Genomic DNA, 17,500 nt, shown 5'->3' on the forward strand with positions numbered 1-17,500 from the left:
AAATAAAATAAAATAAAATAAAATAAAATAAAATAAAATAAAATAAAGCTGCCATGAACATGGTTGAGCAAATGTCCTTGCATACTTGAGCATATTTTGTATATATGCTTAGGAGTGTTATAGCTGGATCTTGAGGTAGCACTATTCCTAATTGTCTGGAAAAGAGCCAGATTGATTTCCAAAGTGGTTGTACAAGTTTACATTCCCACCAGCAATGGAATAGTGTTCCTTTTTCTCCACATCCTCTCCAGCATGTGTTGTCACTTGAGTTTTTGATCTTAGCCATTCTGATTGGTGTTAAGATGAAATCTCAGGGTCATTTTAATTTGCATTTCCCTGATGACTAGGGACGTTGAGCATTTCTTTAAGTGTTTCTCTGCCATTCTATATTCCTCTATTAAGAATTCTCTGTTTAGCTCTATACCCCATTTTTTAATTGCATTGATTTGTTGCTGTTTAACTTCTTGAGTTATTTATATATTCTGAATATTAGCCCTCTGTCAGATATAAGGTTGGTGAAGATTCTTTCCCAGACTATAGGCTGTCATTTTGTTCTGACAACAGTGTCCTTTGCTTTATAGAAGCTTTCAGTTTCATGAGGTCCCATTTATTGATTGTTGATCTTGGAGCCTGTGCTTTTGATCTTCTGTTCAGGAAGTTGTCTCCTGTGCCAATGAGTTCAAGGCTCCTCCCCACTTTTTCTTCTAACAGGTTTAGTGTGTCATTTTTATATTGAGGTCTTTGATCCACTTGGATTTTAGTTTTGTGCAAGGTGATAACAAATAAATCATGAAATTTGCAGGCAAATGGTGGGATCTAGAAAAGATCATCCTGAGTGAGGTAGGCCAGAAGCAGAAAGACACACACAGTATATACTCAATTATAAGTGGTTGTTAGACATATAATATAGGATAATCATACTAAAATCTGTACACCTACAGAAGCTAATCAAGAAGGAGGACCCTGGGTAAGATGCTCAGTCTTCATTCAGAAAGGCAAATGAGATGGACATCAAAAGAGGGAGAAAACAGGGAACAGGACAGGAGCCTCACAGAGAGCCTCTGATTCTACCCAGCAGGTATCAGATCAGATGCTGAGATTCATAGCCAAACTTTGGGCAGAGTACAGGGAATCATATGAATGACGTGGGAGATAGAAAGATCTCGAGGGTATAGGAGCTCCCCCCAAGGAGAGCAACAAAACCAAAAAATCTGGGCACAGGAATCTTTTCTCAGATTGCTACACCAAACAAGGACCATGCATGGAGATAACCTAGAACCCCTGCATAGAAGTAGCCCATGGCAGCTCAGTGTCCAAAAGGGTTCCCTAGTAACGGGAATAGGGACTGTCTCTGCCATGAACTCATAGGCTGGCTCTTTGATCACCTCTATCTGAGTGGGGAGCAGCCTTACCAGTCCATAGAGGAAGTCAAAAAAGCCAGTTCTGATGAGATCTGATAGACTAGGGTCAAGTGGAAGGGGAGGAGGACCTCCCCTATAATTGGACTTGGGGAAGGGCATAGAAGAAGAAGAAGGAAGGAGGGTGAGAGAGGGAGGAGATGGGGAAGGGACTACAGCTGGGATACAAAGTGAATAAACTGCAATTAATAAAAATAAAAATAAAATAAAATAAAAACTGGGTGCTACCCCACCCACAACCCAGACAGAAGCTATCAATTGTGGAGAGCTACTTCAATGGTGGAATGCTACTTCAGCATCTTTATCAAAATTTTTAAGAATTGTCTTTAATGGCTTCTTCTCCAGGCTGTTATGTTTTTTAGGGAGAGGGGTTTCAAAGAAGGCTTCTATGTTCCAATCTCTCAACTGTGAGTCTGGATCATCAATACTACCACAAAACTAGCTTCTGTGCCCTTGACAGGCATTGGGAACAAAGAACATGGACTTCCAGATGATTCCTGGCAATAGCACCGACCATGGACATCTATACTGTCTCCAGCATCAGCATGCCATGGACTTCAGCATGGTCTCCAATGGCAGTACCAACTACAGATAGCAGCATGGCCCTCTGTGGCACATAGGCCACAAACAGCATCACAGCCCTCAGTGACAGCACAGGCCAAGGACATCAACATAGTCTCCTCAGGAGCAGCATGGGCCACAGTCACCAATATGGTCTTCAACAGCGGCCCACCCCAGTGGACCATGTCTTGAGGTGGCAGCACAGACCACAGACATCAACATGTCCTAAGGTAGAAGCACAGAGCACTTACATCGAGATGGTGCCCAAATGGCATCATGGTCCATGGATATCGACATGCCTTCAGGCAGTGGCACAGACCATGGGCATCCATGTGGCCTTTTGTGGTAATACAGGCCGTAGACACCAACATGGCCCCTGGCTGATGCAGCATCACAGACCTGAACAAGGTCCTAGGCAGCAGCAGCAAATCAATCTCTTATAGTTGATATCTACCTGAATTTTCTTGAGTAGGTTAGCTCTAACAGCTAGTTACAGTAGGTCTCTCATTTAACTCACTTCATACAAAATTAACACAGTACATCACATGCTACAATATAGATGTGTTTTGGAAATACAGTCATCAAGAAAAGTAGTGTGACTACAGATATTATATGAAAAATTGAGAATAGGCAGATCTATAAAGAAAATAGATTAGTATATAATTGCCTACAGTTGGAAACCTAGATAGAAAGGTTGCTTGTATAGGCAATGAAAACGTTCTGAAAATAACAGTAATGATAGGTAGAAATCTTTGAGTATGCTTTGAATTATATGTAATATGGGAGAATTATATGGCTTCTGAATTATATTTAAATAAAGCTATTTAAAATAATCAAGACATATTTAGTTCAAAAAACTTATGTAACCTGTAAAATAATTTTCATGTTAAGAGCTTAATTATTAGCAATCAATATTCAGCTATAATAGAAAATACTGTATTTTAGGAGGTGAGAATATACAGTTATATCTGACATGGTAATTTCCTCAAAAGTTTATCATTATATCGATAAGAATCGACAGTTACACATATTTTAAATAAAGAAGCTTTCCGCTTACAGCTAGTCAATGGCATTAAGTACAATATGCCACTAGATGTTAAATTGTAACAAACTAAACAATATCTGGACTTTAAAAAAACTTTATGACTCACATGTCATAAAATTCACTCTAAATAAAAAAAAACTATTTAAGTAAAAGAAGAGGCTAATTGTATTGGTATAACTCTTCTTTGTCTCAAAACAAAACAAAAAAGTATTCTTTCTTTGCCAAGCTGAATATAATAGCCTGCGAATTATAAGATCAAGCAAGCAAACTGTATGTTTTCTAAAATATGAGTCTCCGTCATCAAGTTTTATACTTAGGGCAGCTAAAAGACCTATGTGGAGGATCAGCGTTAAACCCAAAGGACAGGTAGTGCAAGGCAAGAAAGAAAACAATTCCCTCGTGTCTTTTGCAGGTCACTACCAAGGACCATGTTAGCAGATCCACACCAGACCCTTAACAGGCAGTTCTGCTGCTACCAGTAATTAGCTTGGACAGCTCTGGATCCAAGAGCAGCAGCAAGGCTACACCATAATGAGCTCAGCTGGGATTAGCAGGACAGGGCAGGGAACCAAGAGAGCTCAGGCATTCTGCATTGCGTATCTATCTAGGAGATCAAACAAGCATGGCTGGCTAGGTTATCCCCTCTCCACCTCATTCCAAAAATGAAGCACGGCAGTGTCTAAAATACAGGCTAATGAAGAGCGACACCCTCAACACATGAGAGCCACATTAATTAACACAATCCCTAGATCATATTATACAGTTTCTGTTAGAGCTAGCAAATGTGCAACTGTTATTGTATGAATATATATATATATATATATATATATATATATATATATATATGATTATATATACATATACATACACAAACACACATACATATGGTTTTATTTATAAATCTCAGGTAATTTCATTTTCCATTTTTAAATGTGTTTCTCTAATAGAGTTTGAATAACGAAAAAATTCTCAGATTATTTATACAATTTTTTTGTTGTTTAAAAGAAACTCACTTTTGAACCAACAACTCCCGGTTTTCTCTTTTGAAATATGCCAGTTCATTCCACACAGCATCAGAATCTTCTTGTCGAAGTTGGTGAGGTTCTGCTCGCTTCACTTTTCTGGTTTCAGTCCTATTTTTAAAATAAAAAATTTGCAGCATATTTAAAGTGCTATAAAAGTTTATTTATACATTCCTTAAAATTCAGATCTAATGACCAAATCTCAATTACTAATTTAATTTTACTATTTCTTGGATGACTTTCCTAATACCTAAGTATGTAAAAATTAAACTCCTATATCACAATTTTCTAAAGTGAAATTGCTACCATGAAAAGCAAACTTTTAAGCAGACATAAGATATTAATAAACCTAAGGGTTTATTTCTCTCATTCATTCTAGTATAATAGTAATAAAACATACACTGTAGGATTATAAGTCTACAAAAAAAAAGGTCACAGCAATTGATTCATCTAGAATTTGCTGACATCCAATCTGCATGTGGTAAAGATGCCCTATCACAGACACGTTATTAATAGTGACTATGTCAGAAAGCAGATTGCATTCTTGTAGTTATCACTGCAAGCTGGGTGAGCAGAGGTTAAAGCTAGGGAAAGCTGCTTCATCACTGGTTTACTGAGACACGATGTGAAACATTTCCTATTCATCAAAGGAAAAAATTAGATGTGACAATTATCTACAAGCTAGGCTAAATGCCCTTTATAGTATCATTTTCTGTTCATAAAACAAACTTCCCTTTTAGTTTTTAAAACTGCTGTACTGGCCAATTTAGAAACTACTTATCTACAGAACAGACCAATGTGTATCATCAACAGCACCCTAAAGGCTCCATCTCAAAGTGGGAGGGAAGTAGATTTTCTATACTCATTCAGTCCTTTGCCCTCTGCTGATACTGTTAACAGGGGAGCAACTTCCTACTAACCAAGATCTGAACACCTGTTCAGGGCAATTGAACTGAGACTGCCAATTCATTCAGATAAGCTGAAGTTTAAAAAACTGATAGATAGTAAAGATCTTCAAATTGCAGACTAGGTTGAAATAGCTTGACGGTGGTTAACTATACACGTAGATTTCATATTTCTACGGTCTTCTCATTAAAATGTAAATAGTTTGGGGGTTATAAAATTTTTAACACAGGTATTTTATTTATTTAAAAGCAGTTCTTCAATAATACGGATATTAACTGGTTTTGCTTTGACTTACAGACTTTTATTAAACTCTTCTATTGATAGTAAAGACATATACTACTCATAATCACCTTCTGCCAATGACAGCTGTAAATGATAAGAAAATCTATAGTTATGGCTAGCACATTTTTCTGTTTTCATTTGTTATGTTCTCCACTAAAATATTCACAGTAAAGCTTTGACTACCAAATAATTTCTCTAAAACCAAACAAAAGCCATTAAACACCTATATAATGCTCTCCAATCCATTTAATATTTAGAAAAATGCCTTTATGAGCTATGTAACTCACATGCCACTGTCTTCTTCCCACTGTTTTAATTGCTCTTTTACTGCTCTGTAGTTGGTTTGCAACATCTGTAGCCTTTCCTTGCGTTTTTCATGGGCATCTCTTAGCTCATCATTTTCTTGGCTCTATAGAACACAAAAAAGCAAGTATACAAATATGAAAAACTACTGATATAATGCTTTGAGAATTACTCATCTAGAGATGAAACTTGTAACCAGGAGTGCATTTACAATACTTATTTAAGCCAAAACCGTTTTTTCCCTCTAGTCAGAGAACAGCTTGCTCGATCAATTCAATCGACTCACTGAATTTTTGTGCACTTCATATAGCATCAATTTTTTCTGTCAAATTATTTTTCTTGTTATTAGTTCATAGACATACAAATATTCATACATTTAAGAAACTTTTATATTTTTTCTTTATCAACACAAAAGGATTTGTCTATACATATATATATTATGAACATTATTTTATTAAAATGTAAGGACATTAATCATAATAGGAACAACTCTTAACACCATGGATCTAAAATTTATAGGTAATAAACACAGGGAATTCACAAGGGGCAGAAACAAAGGATGGACATATACTATAAACAATGTAATTTAACATTTAGGTTCTACCATAAAGACTGGACAGTGAGAAATAAGCTTAGTGGTTTTGAAGTATGTGGCAAACGAGGGAACTATTTATAAGGTATAGTCATATCACAAAGTCCAATCTGCTGCTCCTACGAAATTGTATTTGTTACTGTATTACTTATGTACTGTGTTTCTTAAAACAGGTAACTTCCTGAGCTTTTGTTCCCCGTGAGATCTTCAATTGGGAGAAAGAAAAAAAAAAGCATTCAGGGACTGGAGAGGGGGCTCAGCAAGTTAAGAGTGCTTAGACACACATGAAGGCTCATAACTATCTGCGACTCCAGTTCAATGCGATCTAACATCTCATTCTGGCATCTGTGGGCACCTAACACACACACACACACACACACAACGCACACACACATATGCAGGAATACATGCACATACTTGTGTATACTTGCGTGCATACACACACATGTAGGCAAAAACACATTCATAAAATACAAGTATGAACCTTTAAAATCATGCTCATTTTATTGTATGATGAACTTCTACAATGAATTGCTAGAAGACACATGCTCTCTCGAGCTTGTAGTGATGTAAAATGAGTAGGCATTTGCCACTCAGTTGAATTGCATTCGGAGAGATTTTTCTATTACCTGCATGAACTTAAAAACCCAACCAAATTCAGCTTCTTTTTCTACAAAACACAGAATAGAAAACAAAGATGTACAGTCAGAAGAATGGCAGAGGGCCTTTTCAGAGGCAGACACAGCAAAACTGAACATCTTTTATTATCCTTTCTCCAGGTATTAACAGTGATGCACTTATCCTTTAGAATTCACTATTTTCTTGGTTACTTACCTCTCATCTAAATTGGAAAATAATACTTATAGTTTGCATTATTTTATTTCAATTCTGTCTCACGAGGATGAATACTTTTTCACTCTCTTCTTATTATACTTCTAGTATAATTCGTTTAAATGGCTATCAGAAGTATTGGAATCATGTTTATACCAAGAACTGTTTTACACCATAGGAAAATAAAAAATATTGATAAAGAAAAAAAAAGGCACAAAATGGCATTACTTGCCTGGAGTGTTCAGAAAAAGTACTAACAGAGCTTTAGAATATTTTCCAATAACTACTGCAAATTTGTTAAAAGGAAGCATACTTTAATACTTAAAAAAGCCATTAAAATTTTAAATACTTTTCAGTTTGTGACAGACATTTAAATTTAGTGTGTTTAAGTTTCTTCATCTTTACAATAGAAGCTATTTATATCTCTTCTAGAGCATAAAGAATGACCTAAAACTTGAATTGTTCATACTACAGCTACTAAACTAACTAAATATCAATTCACTTACTATGAATTTTAAAAGCTATGGCAACATTTCTTAATAAATAAAGTAATTTAATCTACACAATGGAGTATTACTCAGCAATGAAAAATAAGGAAATCATGAAATTTGTAGGTAAATGGTGGGACCTAGAAAGGATCATCCTGAGTGAGCTGTCCCAGAAGCAGAAAGACACATACGGTATATACTCACTCATATAGACATAACATAGTATACATCTACTAAAAACTGTATATCTAAAGAAACTAAGCAAGAGAGAGGGCCTCTGAAAGTGTCTGCCCTGCAGACAATCAAGTCTCAGACACTGAGACTTATGGCCAACTGTTGGGCAGTGTGCATGGAATCTTATATAAGAAGTGGGAAATAGTAAGATCTGGAGAGGACAGGAACTCCACAAGGAGAGCAACAGAACCAGAAAACTTGAACACGGGGAACTTCCCAGAGACTCATACTCCAACCAAGGACTATTCATGGAGATAACCTAGAACCCCTGCACAGATGTAGCACATGATAGTTCAGTGTCCAAGTGGGTTACATAGTAAAGGGAAGAGGGACTGCCTCTGACATAATCTGATTGGCCTGCTCTTTGATCACCTCCCCCTGACGGGGGAGCAGCCTTACCAGGCCACAGAAGATGACAACGCAGCCACTCCTGAGGTGATCTGATAGACTAAGATCAGAAGGAAGGAGAAGAGGACATCCCCAATCAGTGGACTTGGGGAAGGGCATGCATGAGGAAGGGGGAGGGAGGGTGGGATCAGGAGGGGAGGAGGGAGGGGCTTATGGAGGAATACAAAGTGAATAAAGTGTAATTAATAGTAAAAAAAATAAAAAAGAGATAGAGAAAAAAAGAAATGTTTGTAAGAGATTAAGATCTAAATACTTTTCAAAATTAAGTTAACACTTAAAATATATAGAAATCTTCTACAAAAGCTTGCTGTAATTATTCTTCATGGTATCAAATTTATCCCCAAGAATCTCTTATTTTCCAATTAATTTTTGACAAATTTTTGTAAGTTTTTTTTTTGCTTTCCTATGGTAATTAAAGTCTGTATATAAAATAGTAAGAGATAGGAGAACAATGAAGCTTGTTTAATTTAATCTTACCTTGCCTCTTCATTGATGTATAATATTCCTGTGCTTATATAATTCTTATAAAGTCTTGATATTAAACTATTAAAAAATGAACTTATACCAAAGTTTATAAATCAACATAATATACATAATTAATGATAATATTTAAATATACTTTCATCCACATATTTGATCCTATGAAACTCCTATGTCTTCCTTTAGAAGTAGAAATAAAATGTTATAAAAATTTAAATGTAGGCTATGTTTCATTTTTCCTATTTCAATACTTTAAAGCAGATACAATCTAAGATTGTATGTCAAAAGATGATTACCTCTAAAAATACAGTGAAAATAAATAACCAAAGACATTTTATAGCCTCACGTGTGCAAATAAAACATTTAATTCTAATTTGTTAAATGCTAATCCATGTATAATAGTGAAAATGAAAATAATAGCATTTTAGCAGGGGTATATTGCCACCACAATTCATATAACAAATTCAAGTATAGACAATGATACATTTGGTAACTACCAGAGGCACAAGATTGGGAACTGGGTGAAGGGTGGAAAAATCTGTAACACTCTGTCCAAAGTTTGACTATGAGTCTCTGTATTTGCTTCGACCCCCTGCTGGTTGGAGTCTTTTAGAGGACATCTGTGGTAGACTCCTGCCCTGTTCCCTCTCTTCTACTGCTTACCTAGGGTCCCCTTGCTTTTTAGCTTCTTTAGGTCTGTAGATTTTATTATGTTTATCCTATATAATATGACTAATATCTACTTATCAGTGGATATATACCATGCGTGTCTCTCTGGTTCTGGGATACCTTACTCAGGATGATCTTTTCTAGTTCCATCGATTTGCCTGGAAATTTCATGAGCTCCTTGTTTTTAATAGCTGAGAAGTATTCCATTGTGTAAATGTAACACAATTTCTGTATCCATTCTTCAACCTCTAGGTTGTTTCCAGATTCTGGATATTAAGAACGGGAGTCTTAGGGAAGAAGGGAAAAATAAAAAGACCTGGAGGAGACAAGAGCCACACAAGGAGACCAACAGAGCCACAAAATGCAGAGTGGAGGGTGGAGGGCACTGCAGAGACTGATGCACCAACCAAAGGCCACACACAGAGAAGGCCTAGACCCCCTGCTCAGATGTAGGCCACAGACAGCTCAGTCTCCATGTGGGTTCCCTCGTAAGAGGAGAAGAGACAGCCTCTGACATGAACTCTGTTGCCTGCTCTTTGATCACTTCTCTCTGGTTGGGCATCCTAGCTGGGCCACAGAAGAAGGGGATGCAGACAGTCCTGATAGGACCTGATAGACTAGGGCCACACAGGAGAGCAGGAGGACTTCCCCTATCAGTGGACTAGGGGAGAGAGGGATAGGAAAGGAAGGGGGAAGGTGGGTGGGACCAGGAAGAGGTGAGGGAGGAGGCTACAACTGGGATACAAAGTGAATAAATTGTAAACAATAATAATACTAAAAGTGAAAGAAAATATTCTATCTGAGGGCCAGTACCCCTTTAGTGTCAACGTAGTACCTAAGAACAGAGCTTGGCATGTTGATCTCATCACTAACTTCCACAGGTGTTATCAATCAAGTCAAATTTGTTGTCCACAGCTTCTTAGTCTTCCTGAGGCTTTCAGCTTATTAACCCTTCAACATGTGCATACAAGATATTTCAATCATAATCACCCCTACTTCCCTTCTCTAACTCCTCCTAAATCCACTGCTCCATGGCCCCTCCCAACTTTAAGTGCTCTCTTCTGTCTATAATAACCAATTGAGTAAAAAAATAGTAATGAATCTTCAAGGATTGCATTAGGGGTACTTAATTTTATCAAAATGTAGAAATTTCATATTATCAGAGTTATTAAAAATACGCATAAACTTTATGCCCAATCAACTTGACACAGCTGGTGAGAGGAAAGCCATGAATAAAGAATTTTCGAGGACAGATATGGCCTGTGGACAGGACTGTGTAGGATTATCTTGATTCTTAACTGATAAAAGAAGGTACAGCCCACTGTGGATAAAACCATCCCTAGGCAGATAGTCTCAAATTACAAAAAGAAAGCTAGCTACATAAGAGCCTTTATCTGATAAGCAAATAGCTGTTCTCCATGAATTCTGCTCCAGGTTACTGTCTTGATACCCCTTAATAATGGCCTTTGGTTTGAAGAATTCCTAGGATCTGTTTTTATAGGTCCATGTGCTGATAAAAACTTCAGTGAGTACACAGTTTGGAATATCTTTGATCTGATTCTCTTGGGCTAACTTTAACATCCTAAAGAGTCTTCTTGGCCACCATGGAGTCTGATCTAATATTCTGATTAACAGTTAACAATCTTAGAGATGTATTAACAAAACCCCATTCTCTACCGAAATGCTAAGAAAGAATTCTATGAGATACCATTTGAGGCCTTTAGTTGATATTTCTCGGCCAGTTGTTAGCAGCCCACTTACTATTCCCACCAATGTATTTTTAAAATGCTCTAAGTTATAACTTTCTTTGTTCTGCTACTATAAAAACTCCATGAAAGTATTTTCTCATTGGGGGATTTATTTGGGGAGACCTAAATATGTGTTTCCAGGATAGGATCACTCAAAGGCCATGACAAAATTTCACAATATATCAATGAGTAATACCCTAAAAAACAAGAAGTCAGAACAAAATATTTTAAAATCCTTCTTGTAGGTAGGGTAAATTTTGGGTCATAGTTTTTGTGAGTGGTTGCGGTTCCCCTTCCTCCACTGGGAGTCTGTCTGGTTAGTAGGTGGCCTCTTCCATGACCCCCACTGCTAAGTCTTCACCTAATATAACCCCATATCCTCCTAGCAGCCTGTCCTGTCATAGGCCTCCATGTGAAGGAACAGGTACCCTACAGAAATCTCTTTTCTGTTTTAAGTACATATATCTGGTACTGTGTTCATAGCAAAAATATATACTAACTGAAACAGATATCATTCCTCAATCTCTTAAAAATCTCAATAAAAAACAAGATTTTTCTCTCTGCTTGACCATCTCTGAGCTGAGATACTGATTTTCTTTTTATCTTTGGACACAAATTGAGACTTACACATGAATTTACACAATGAATCCTGGTTCTACAACTTTAGGTCTCACATTGGAACTATACCTTTGGCTCTCTTAGATCTCTAGTTCCTAACTACAATCTAAAACATCTCAACCTCTATAACTCTGTGAGTCAATCACAATTTAATATAAATTATCACATATGAAAATAGAATATGGATGAATATATAATCATATACATACATGCATGCATACATATATATACCTATATAATTAACTATGTAATATATATATATGTAACTATAACTAATATAACTAACAACTTCCTCTCCTAATAAAAGCTCACTAAATATTAATTAGAAAGTATGTGCTCTCAAAGACAAGGTAATGAGGTATAAGATGGCAAAGAATAAATTTAAATACCTCTTTGTTCTGTAATAAATTCAGCTGAAATGTAAAAAAAATGATGCATAACATATTTACTTGGTATTTTCATTGTGTTTGCTTTTGTGTTGTTTTTGCAGATTTGAGGCTTGAACCCAAGGCTCTGCACACAGTAGGTAAGTGTTCTGCCACTGAGCTACATTTCCAGCTCTATCTTATTTTCATGATGGGTAATCTTCATTATCAAATTCATCAGATTTAGAGTCACCCAGGAGACAGACTATGGTATGTCTATGAGGTGATGTCCAGAGAGGTTCAGGTGAAGAGGGAACATACACTCTGAATGAAAACAGCACTACCATCCCATGGATGGAGGTCTCAGACTATCATTCCATGTTCAGTGTTTCCTCTCTAAGAAAATTAACTAATACACCATTTATAAGTGACCTGAGTGAAGTGATTATGTTTAGCCCAATTTAGTCTTAAAACATTTATCATATGTAATGAACAACAGAACATTCTTTTTCTACTACATATAGTATTGTATTTTTGTATCTAAAATAATGTCTGAAATTTATTCCCAATTTTATTTGAAATTTAATGAATTCCTATTTCATTTTCAAGCATTAAATTCTTCCTACTTTATAATCCTAGGAAATCTGTTTTAAAGACTGCCTGTTTCTATATGAGAATTAAATTCAGAAAGAAATGACAGCAAGCAGTAACTTGTGAACTATATACTTGTTCTGTTTAGTTATCTTTTCATGGTTATGATTTTAAAAATGGCTTAAAGTTCACCTTTAGCTGTAGTGTCTTTTCTAAGCTTTCAATCTTTCTTTCAGCTTTTTTCAGCTTCCTTAGCTCCTCAGAGTCCATGAAAGAGTTCTTTGGGGACAAAGACCTTGAACGTTTCACAGGTGGTTCCTCGAGAATAAAACAAGGACATGGTTGAACTGGCTGAAACACTGGATTATGAAAGACATGCAAAATTAAAGAACAAGTAATTTTGAATACTAATAATGAATTAAAAAAAAAAAAAGTCCTGCATGGAATACCCGAGAAATAACAAGCGGAATTACCACAGTGCTACAGCTAAAGGTTTCTCTGTGACTCGTTAATGAGAATATTCATTTACATTTACATTGTTTCTTTCAGAATAATGATGTCCCATTAGGGAAGACTAAAGGGTTATAGACTCAGAAATGCAAGAAACCTCATTACAAAGGAGGGGATAGAGGCTGGTCTAATTGCTCTATAAGGGTCCAAGGTTACACTTGATAGGACAACCAGAAACAAGAGGGAAAGGATTTTTTCCCCTTTGAAATAGTTTAACACACTGTGAAGTTGAAGGAACAATATGCTTGAGGAATATAAATACAACAGACAGTAGATCTTATACCATAATGACCATATGGTCATTAACTGTAATGTGGCTAACTAGAGACAAGAATGTGTGTTTATATTATGTAGCTCCATATACCAATCTGGAGACAGAATGCAAGGAAATGACTATAAAGCTGGGCAGCAGTGTTCCACTTTTATGCATGTCCTTATAAAAAATAAAAAGAAAATGTTTAAAATACACCTGTTCTTCCTTTCCTTGGCTTTGGAGATCAAAATAGCATATTTTCAAACTTCAGAGCAAACAACCAAATTTGGTTTTTAATCTTATGAATATTTTCTTTCACTTAAATAACGCATGAAAAACTGCTGCAAAAGATAATGATATTATGATAAATAAATAAAGATCCATGCTTCTGGAAATTATTAACAATATTATAAGATAGGTAAGAGTTCCACAGCTACAACAATCAGTCTGATTTAAAATGTTTTCTTTATTAAGGCAGCCTGTTCTAATCATACAAAAGGGAAGAAACTGGATAGAACCCAGACATTCACCCTCAGCAGTGTTTGCTTACACAAAACACTCTTCTGATGTAACAGGTGTGAGGGGGAAAAAATGTCTAAAACGCCTTACTTTTCGGGAGAAAAGTTACTGCAGTTTATCTCTAACCGTCCTATGTTTCCTATGAGTAAACTCCATAGTACATTCTGCTGCATGACATAAATGTATAGTGCATACCAGATAGGAAAGAAAAAGCAGAGGGTTTAAAGAAATCTCCCGTGTAAAATGTGCTCTTTGATCTTTATTGCTATGCTCTGACTCTCTAGAAAACAAATTAACGTTGCAATATCTTAGTATTTCATATTCCATACGTTCTATACTTTACATATCATGCTGGAACCAAAAATGAGTATCATATACTTTTTCTTTTACTTAAAAATTAGGAACTTAGGTAACTACATTTTACAATAAACCGTGTTTGGTAGAAAAGGAATCCTTAACAACAAAAAAAAAAATTTAAAGTTTTTAGTTTCAAAATACATAAGGAAAGGCATTAATGCTTCCCTTTCCCTTTTTTACTTCCTCCGCTGTCTTGCTAACCTCCCCCTGACATGTGACTAAGATGATAAAACATCTCTACCTTGTGTCTTCCTTCAATACTCTTCTCTGAGAAACTCTGGTCACAAGATCTATTCTCCAACAATTTCTCATTTGCCATTTTCAGTTTCTTCTGTAAATACTCGATTTCAGACTTCTGTGAGACCATTAATGTTTCCAAGCTTGATAATGGTGCCTGTTGAGATAACTATTTTAGAAAGTTTATATATAAAATCCATATATGATTATATTTTACATCATTTACAAACATGGGTACATTTCTATTATAACATATAAATCATAAACATTCTTAGAAAAATTCATTTTAACAGAGACTATAAAGTATAAGACCTTAGAGACAAGCCCAGTCATTATATGCACAAGGCCTGGGAGAGATTCAAAGACCTAAAAGTATAAGCTCACTTTACCTAAACTCTTTCATTTTAATAGAGTAAGTTTTTAAGCTAAAACACCAAGATTCTATACAAATGTATAGATAAATAGTGTTGTCATATAGATTTGCTGGAAAAAAACCTTAAATTGAAGCTCCATGGTATATGCTTATATCTATAAATCTATGAGCGATCATTATAAAGTTATAATTACAAACAAGTATCTCTTCAGAGAATACTCCTTCTACCATCTGAACATGAGGAGTCACAAATTAACCTAGGGGAATATTAACCTAGAGGAAGGAAAGTGCCAGCACCATGGAAATCCTACCAGCCTATGAAGTATCACAAATTAGTAATCACACTTCAAGAATTTTGAGTCAATACACTGCTTAAGACTCTTTTTAGAAATCTGTTCATATCTCACAAACTGCTAGTTTTTAGTCCCAGATTTTAATAATAGGAATCACAGAAAACATATGAAAACCAGTTTTACCATTTTCACTGAAGGACTTAGGACCAAAATAAGTTATGCAAATTACATCACCAAATTAATTACTTCCTTTACACATATAAAATGCCAAATCATTATGAAAGCATTTTCACTGATTTAACCTTTTAAAAGATTTATGTATTTATTATTTTTGTCTGAGTGTATATACATGAACCACACAGATAGAGGAGCCCCACAAACAGGGAGGTTGGAATAGGTCATGGATCTTCTGTGACTGTAAGCATAGGTGGCTGTAAATGACCACGCTGGGAACTGAATCCAGGTCCTCTGCAAAAGCAGGGAGTGATCCTAATCCCTGAGCCATCGCTTCAGCCCATTTTATTGACTTAACAACACCAAAATGCCAATTCTTAGGATGTGAATATTATCAATATGATTACAGTAGTTCTGAAAATATGTTTCACTAAAAATTATGCACAGGCCCATCCTTCCCAAATGATATTACCAAGAACTTTGACAATTTAGACATAATTATGTACACATGTGTATATAATGTATATTGCCTATCTGTGTATGTACATTCTGACAAAGAAATGTAACCATTTTGTTCCTATGTATGTTTTTCTTTTCAGTAGAATAGGAAAAATGTCCATAGTCCTAACATACTTTGGGGGATGAGAGGACTATTTTATTTGTATGCTTATTTAATTTGTATGCTTTTATTTCTTATTTATTTTGTATTTCTATTTTGTATGATTTCTTTGCATTGAAATCACCTGATTAATGTCCAAAGGTACATTTACCTATGAACATTTCCCTCAGATTGTTTTCTTGTACTGCCAAAATAACACATCATTTAATTTTGGACACTAAATTTAAATCTTCAGCCAGTTTTCTTCCATAATTGAAGTAATTTCCCCCTTTTTATCTTCTCCCTATTTTAAGAACCATGGTGTTTTTCTTCTTTTTTTTTCTCCTATTAAAATCAAATATGCTGTTCACAAATATTTCCTTTGCCTGACAAGCTAAAGACATTTAAAAGGTATACTGTTTTTGTTCATGTCAGTATCAACACTTAAAAAGGATAGATGTGTGTGGGACTATATATATATATACATATACATACATATATATATGTATACTACATAGGCTACAAAGGACATCCTGTCATGTCCTAAATAAATTTTGAATAACTGTTAAAGGTCAACTCAAAATTTATGTTAAAACATCAGAAACATAATTTTAGCTTATAAATATATGTAATAAATCTGTGGTTGTTCAAAAGGTGAATTTTTAAAACATGAATGGACTATAATACAACAACCAAAGATTCTTTAAATTAATATGATCAAATATTCATGAAGACATTAAAATATCAGACACTGCCAGTGAAATTATGTCTTACTTATTTTCATTAATATTAGTGATATTTCTAATAGTAAAATATTTAAGTAGTATTTTTCAAAATTAAACAAACAACTGTTAAATTTTGAAAAACATGGTAATTCAAATCCACTTAGGAACTAGTGGATAACACAAGCAAGTAAAACAAGTTGTACTTTGTATTGAAGTCATTAAGCAGAGATACTTATATCCCTCATTTAATTTTACTCTTCTTTTTCTCAACTTATACATGTTCTCATGTCCCTTAAATAAGACACTAACCCTTGACTCTCATCACTTTGACAAGAGATACACTCATAATTTTTCACTTTTTAAATTTCTTTGTTAAAAGGAAAATTGCTTGGTTTATTTAACCATATTAAAAACTCCTTAAATATAATATTGTTTAGTGGAAAAGTATGTCGTTTTGCTATTTCATACACATTATTTTACTTCTTTAAGAAATATATGCATTCTAAGCCTGACAAACATTATGTAGCCTTTGGTGGGAGGAAGAATGCATAAGGGTACTATCTTTCAAGAAATTTTTCTTAAAGGAGAATTTCACTGAAATCAAGTCTATTATGTTTGTGTTTGAATATATAATACAGACATATGTCAGAGACACTGGCAACTTAAATGTTCTTTGAAAAGCAAGCAAACCTTACAAAAGATGACAGGGTATGAAAAGTCTATATATCAAATGAATGATTTTCTTCTCATTAAAAACTGAATTCTGTTTTGTACTTAAGATTTTACAAAATGGCTAGCTCAGAGTGCAGAATGCATTGGCTGCCAATTCATAGACAAACATTGTTAGTTGAACTGTCCATAATCCAAGATACAGGCCTTTCAGTAAGACCACGATTTAAT

At 35.1% G+C, this 17,500-nt stretch overlaps 1 protein-coding gene across 2 annotated transcripts in view; it reads right to left on the reverse strand.

Moving 5' to 3' along the window:
• The window catches only part of Cntln (centlein), a 292,210-nt gene that overhangs the window by 139,134 nt on the left and 135,576 nt on the right, over nucleotides 1-17,500 (reverse strand). For both annotated transcript variants that reach the window (XM_055629436.1, XM_055629442.1), the window contains exons 9-12: nucleotides 14,442-14,594; nucleotides 12,754-12,879; nucleotides 5,522-5,643; nucleotides 4,038-4,157 (exon numbers count right to left, since the gene is read on the reverse strand). In XM_055629436.1, coding sequence (XP_055485411.1) covers nucleotides 4,038-4,157; nucleotides 5,522-5,643; nucleotides 12,754-12,879; nucleotides 14,442-14,594 — 521 coding nt within the window. The remainder of the gene's footprint in view (nucleotides 1-4,037; nucleotides 4,158-5,521; nucleotides 5,644-12,753; nucleotides 12,880-14,441; nucleotides 14,595-17,500) is intronic.

This window comes from Psammomys obesus, unplaced genomic scaffold (genome assembly GCF_907164565.1).
Source record: "Psammomys obesus unplaced genomic scaffold, mPsaObe1.curated_primary_1811, whole genome shotgun sequence".
In the NCBI taxonomy this organism is placed as follows: Eukaryota; Metazoa; Chordata; class Mammalia; order Rodentia; family Muridae; genus Psammomys; species Psammomys obesus.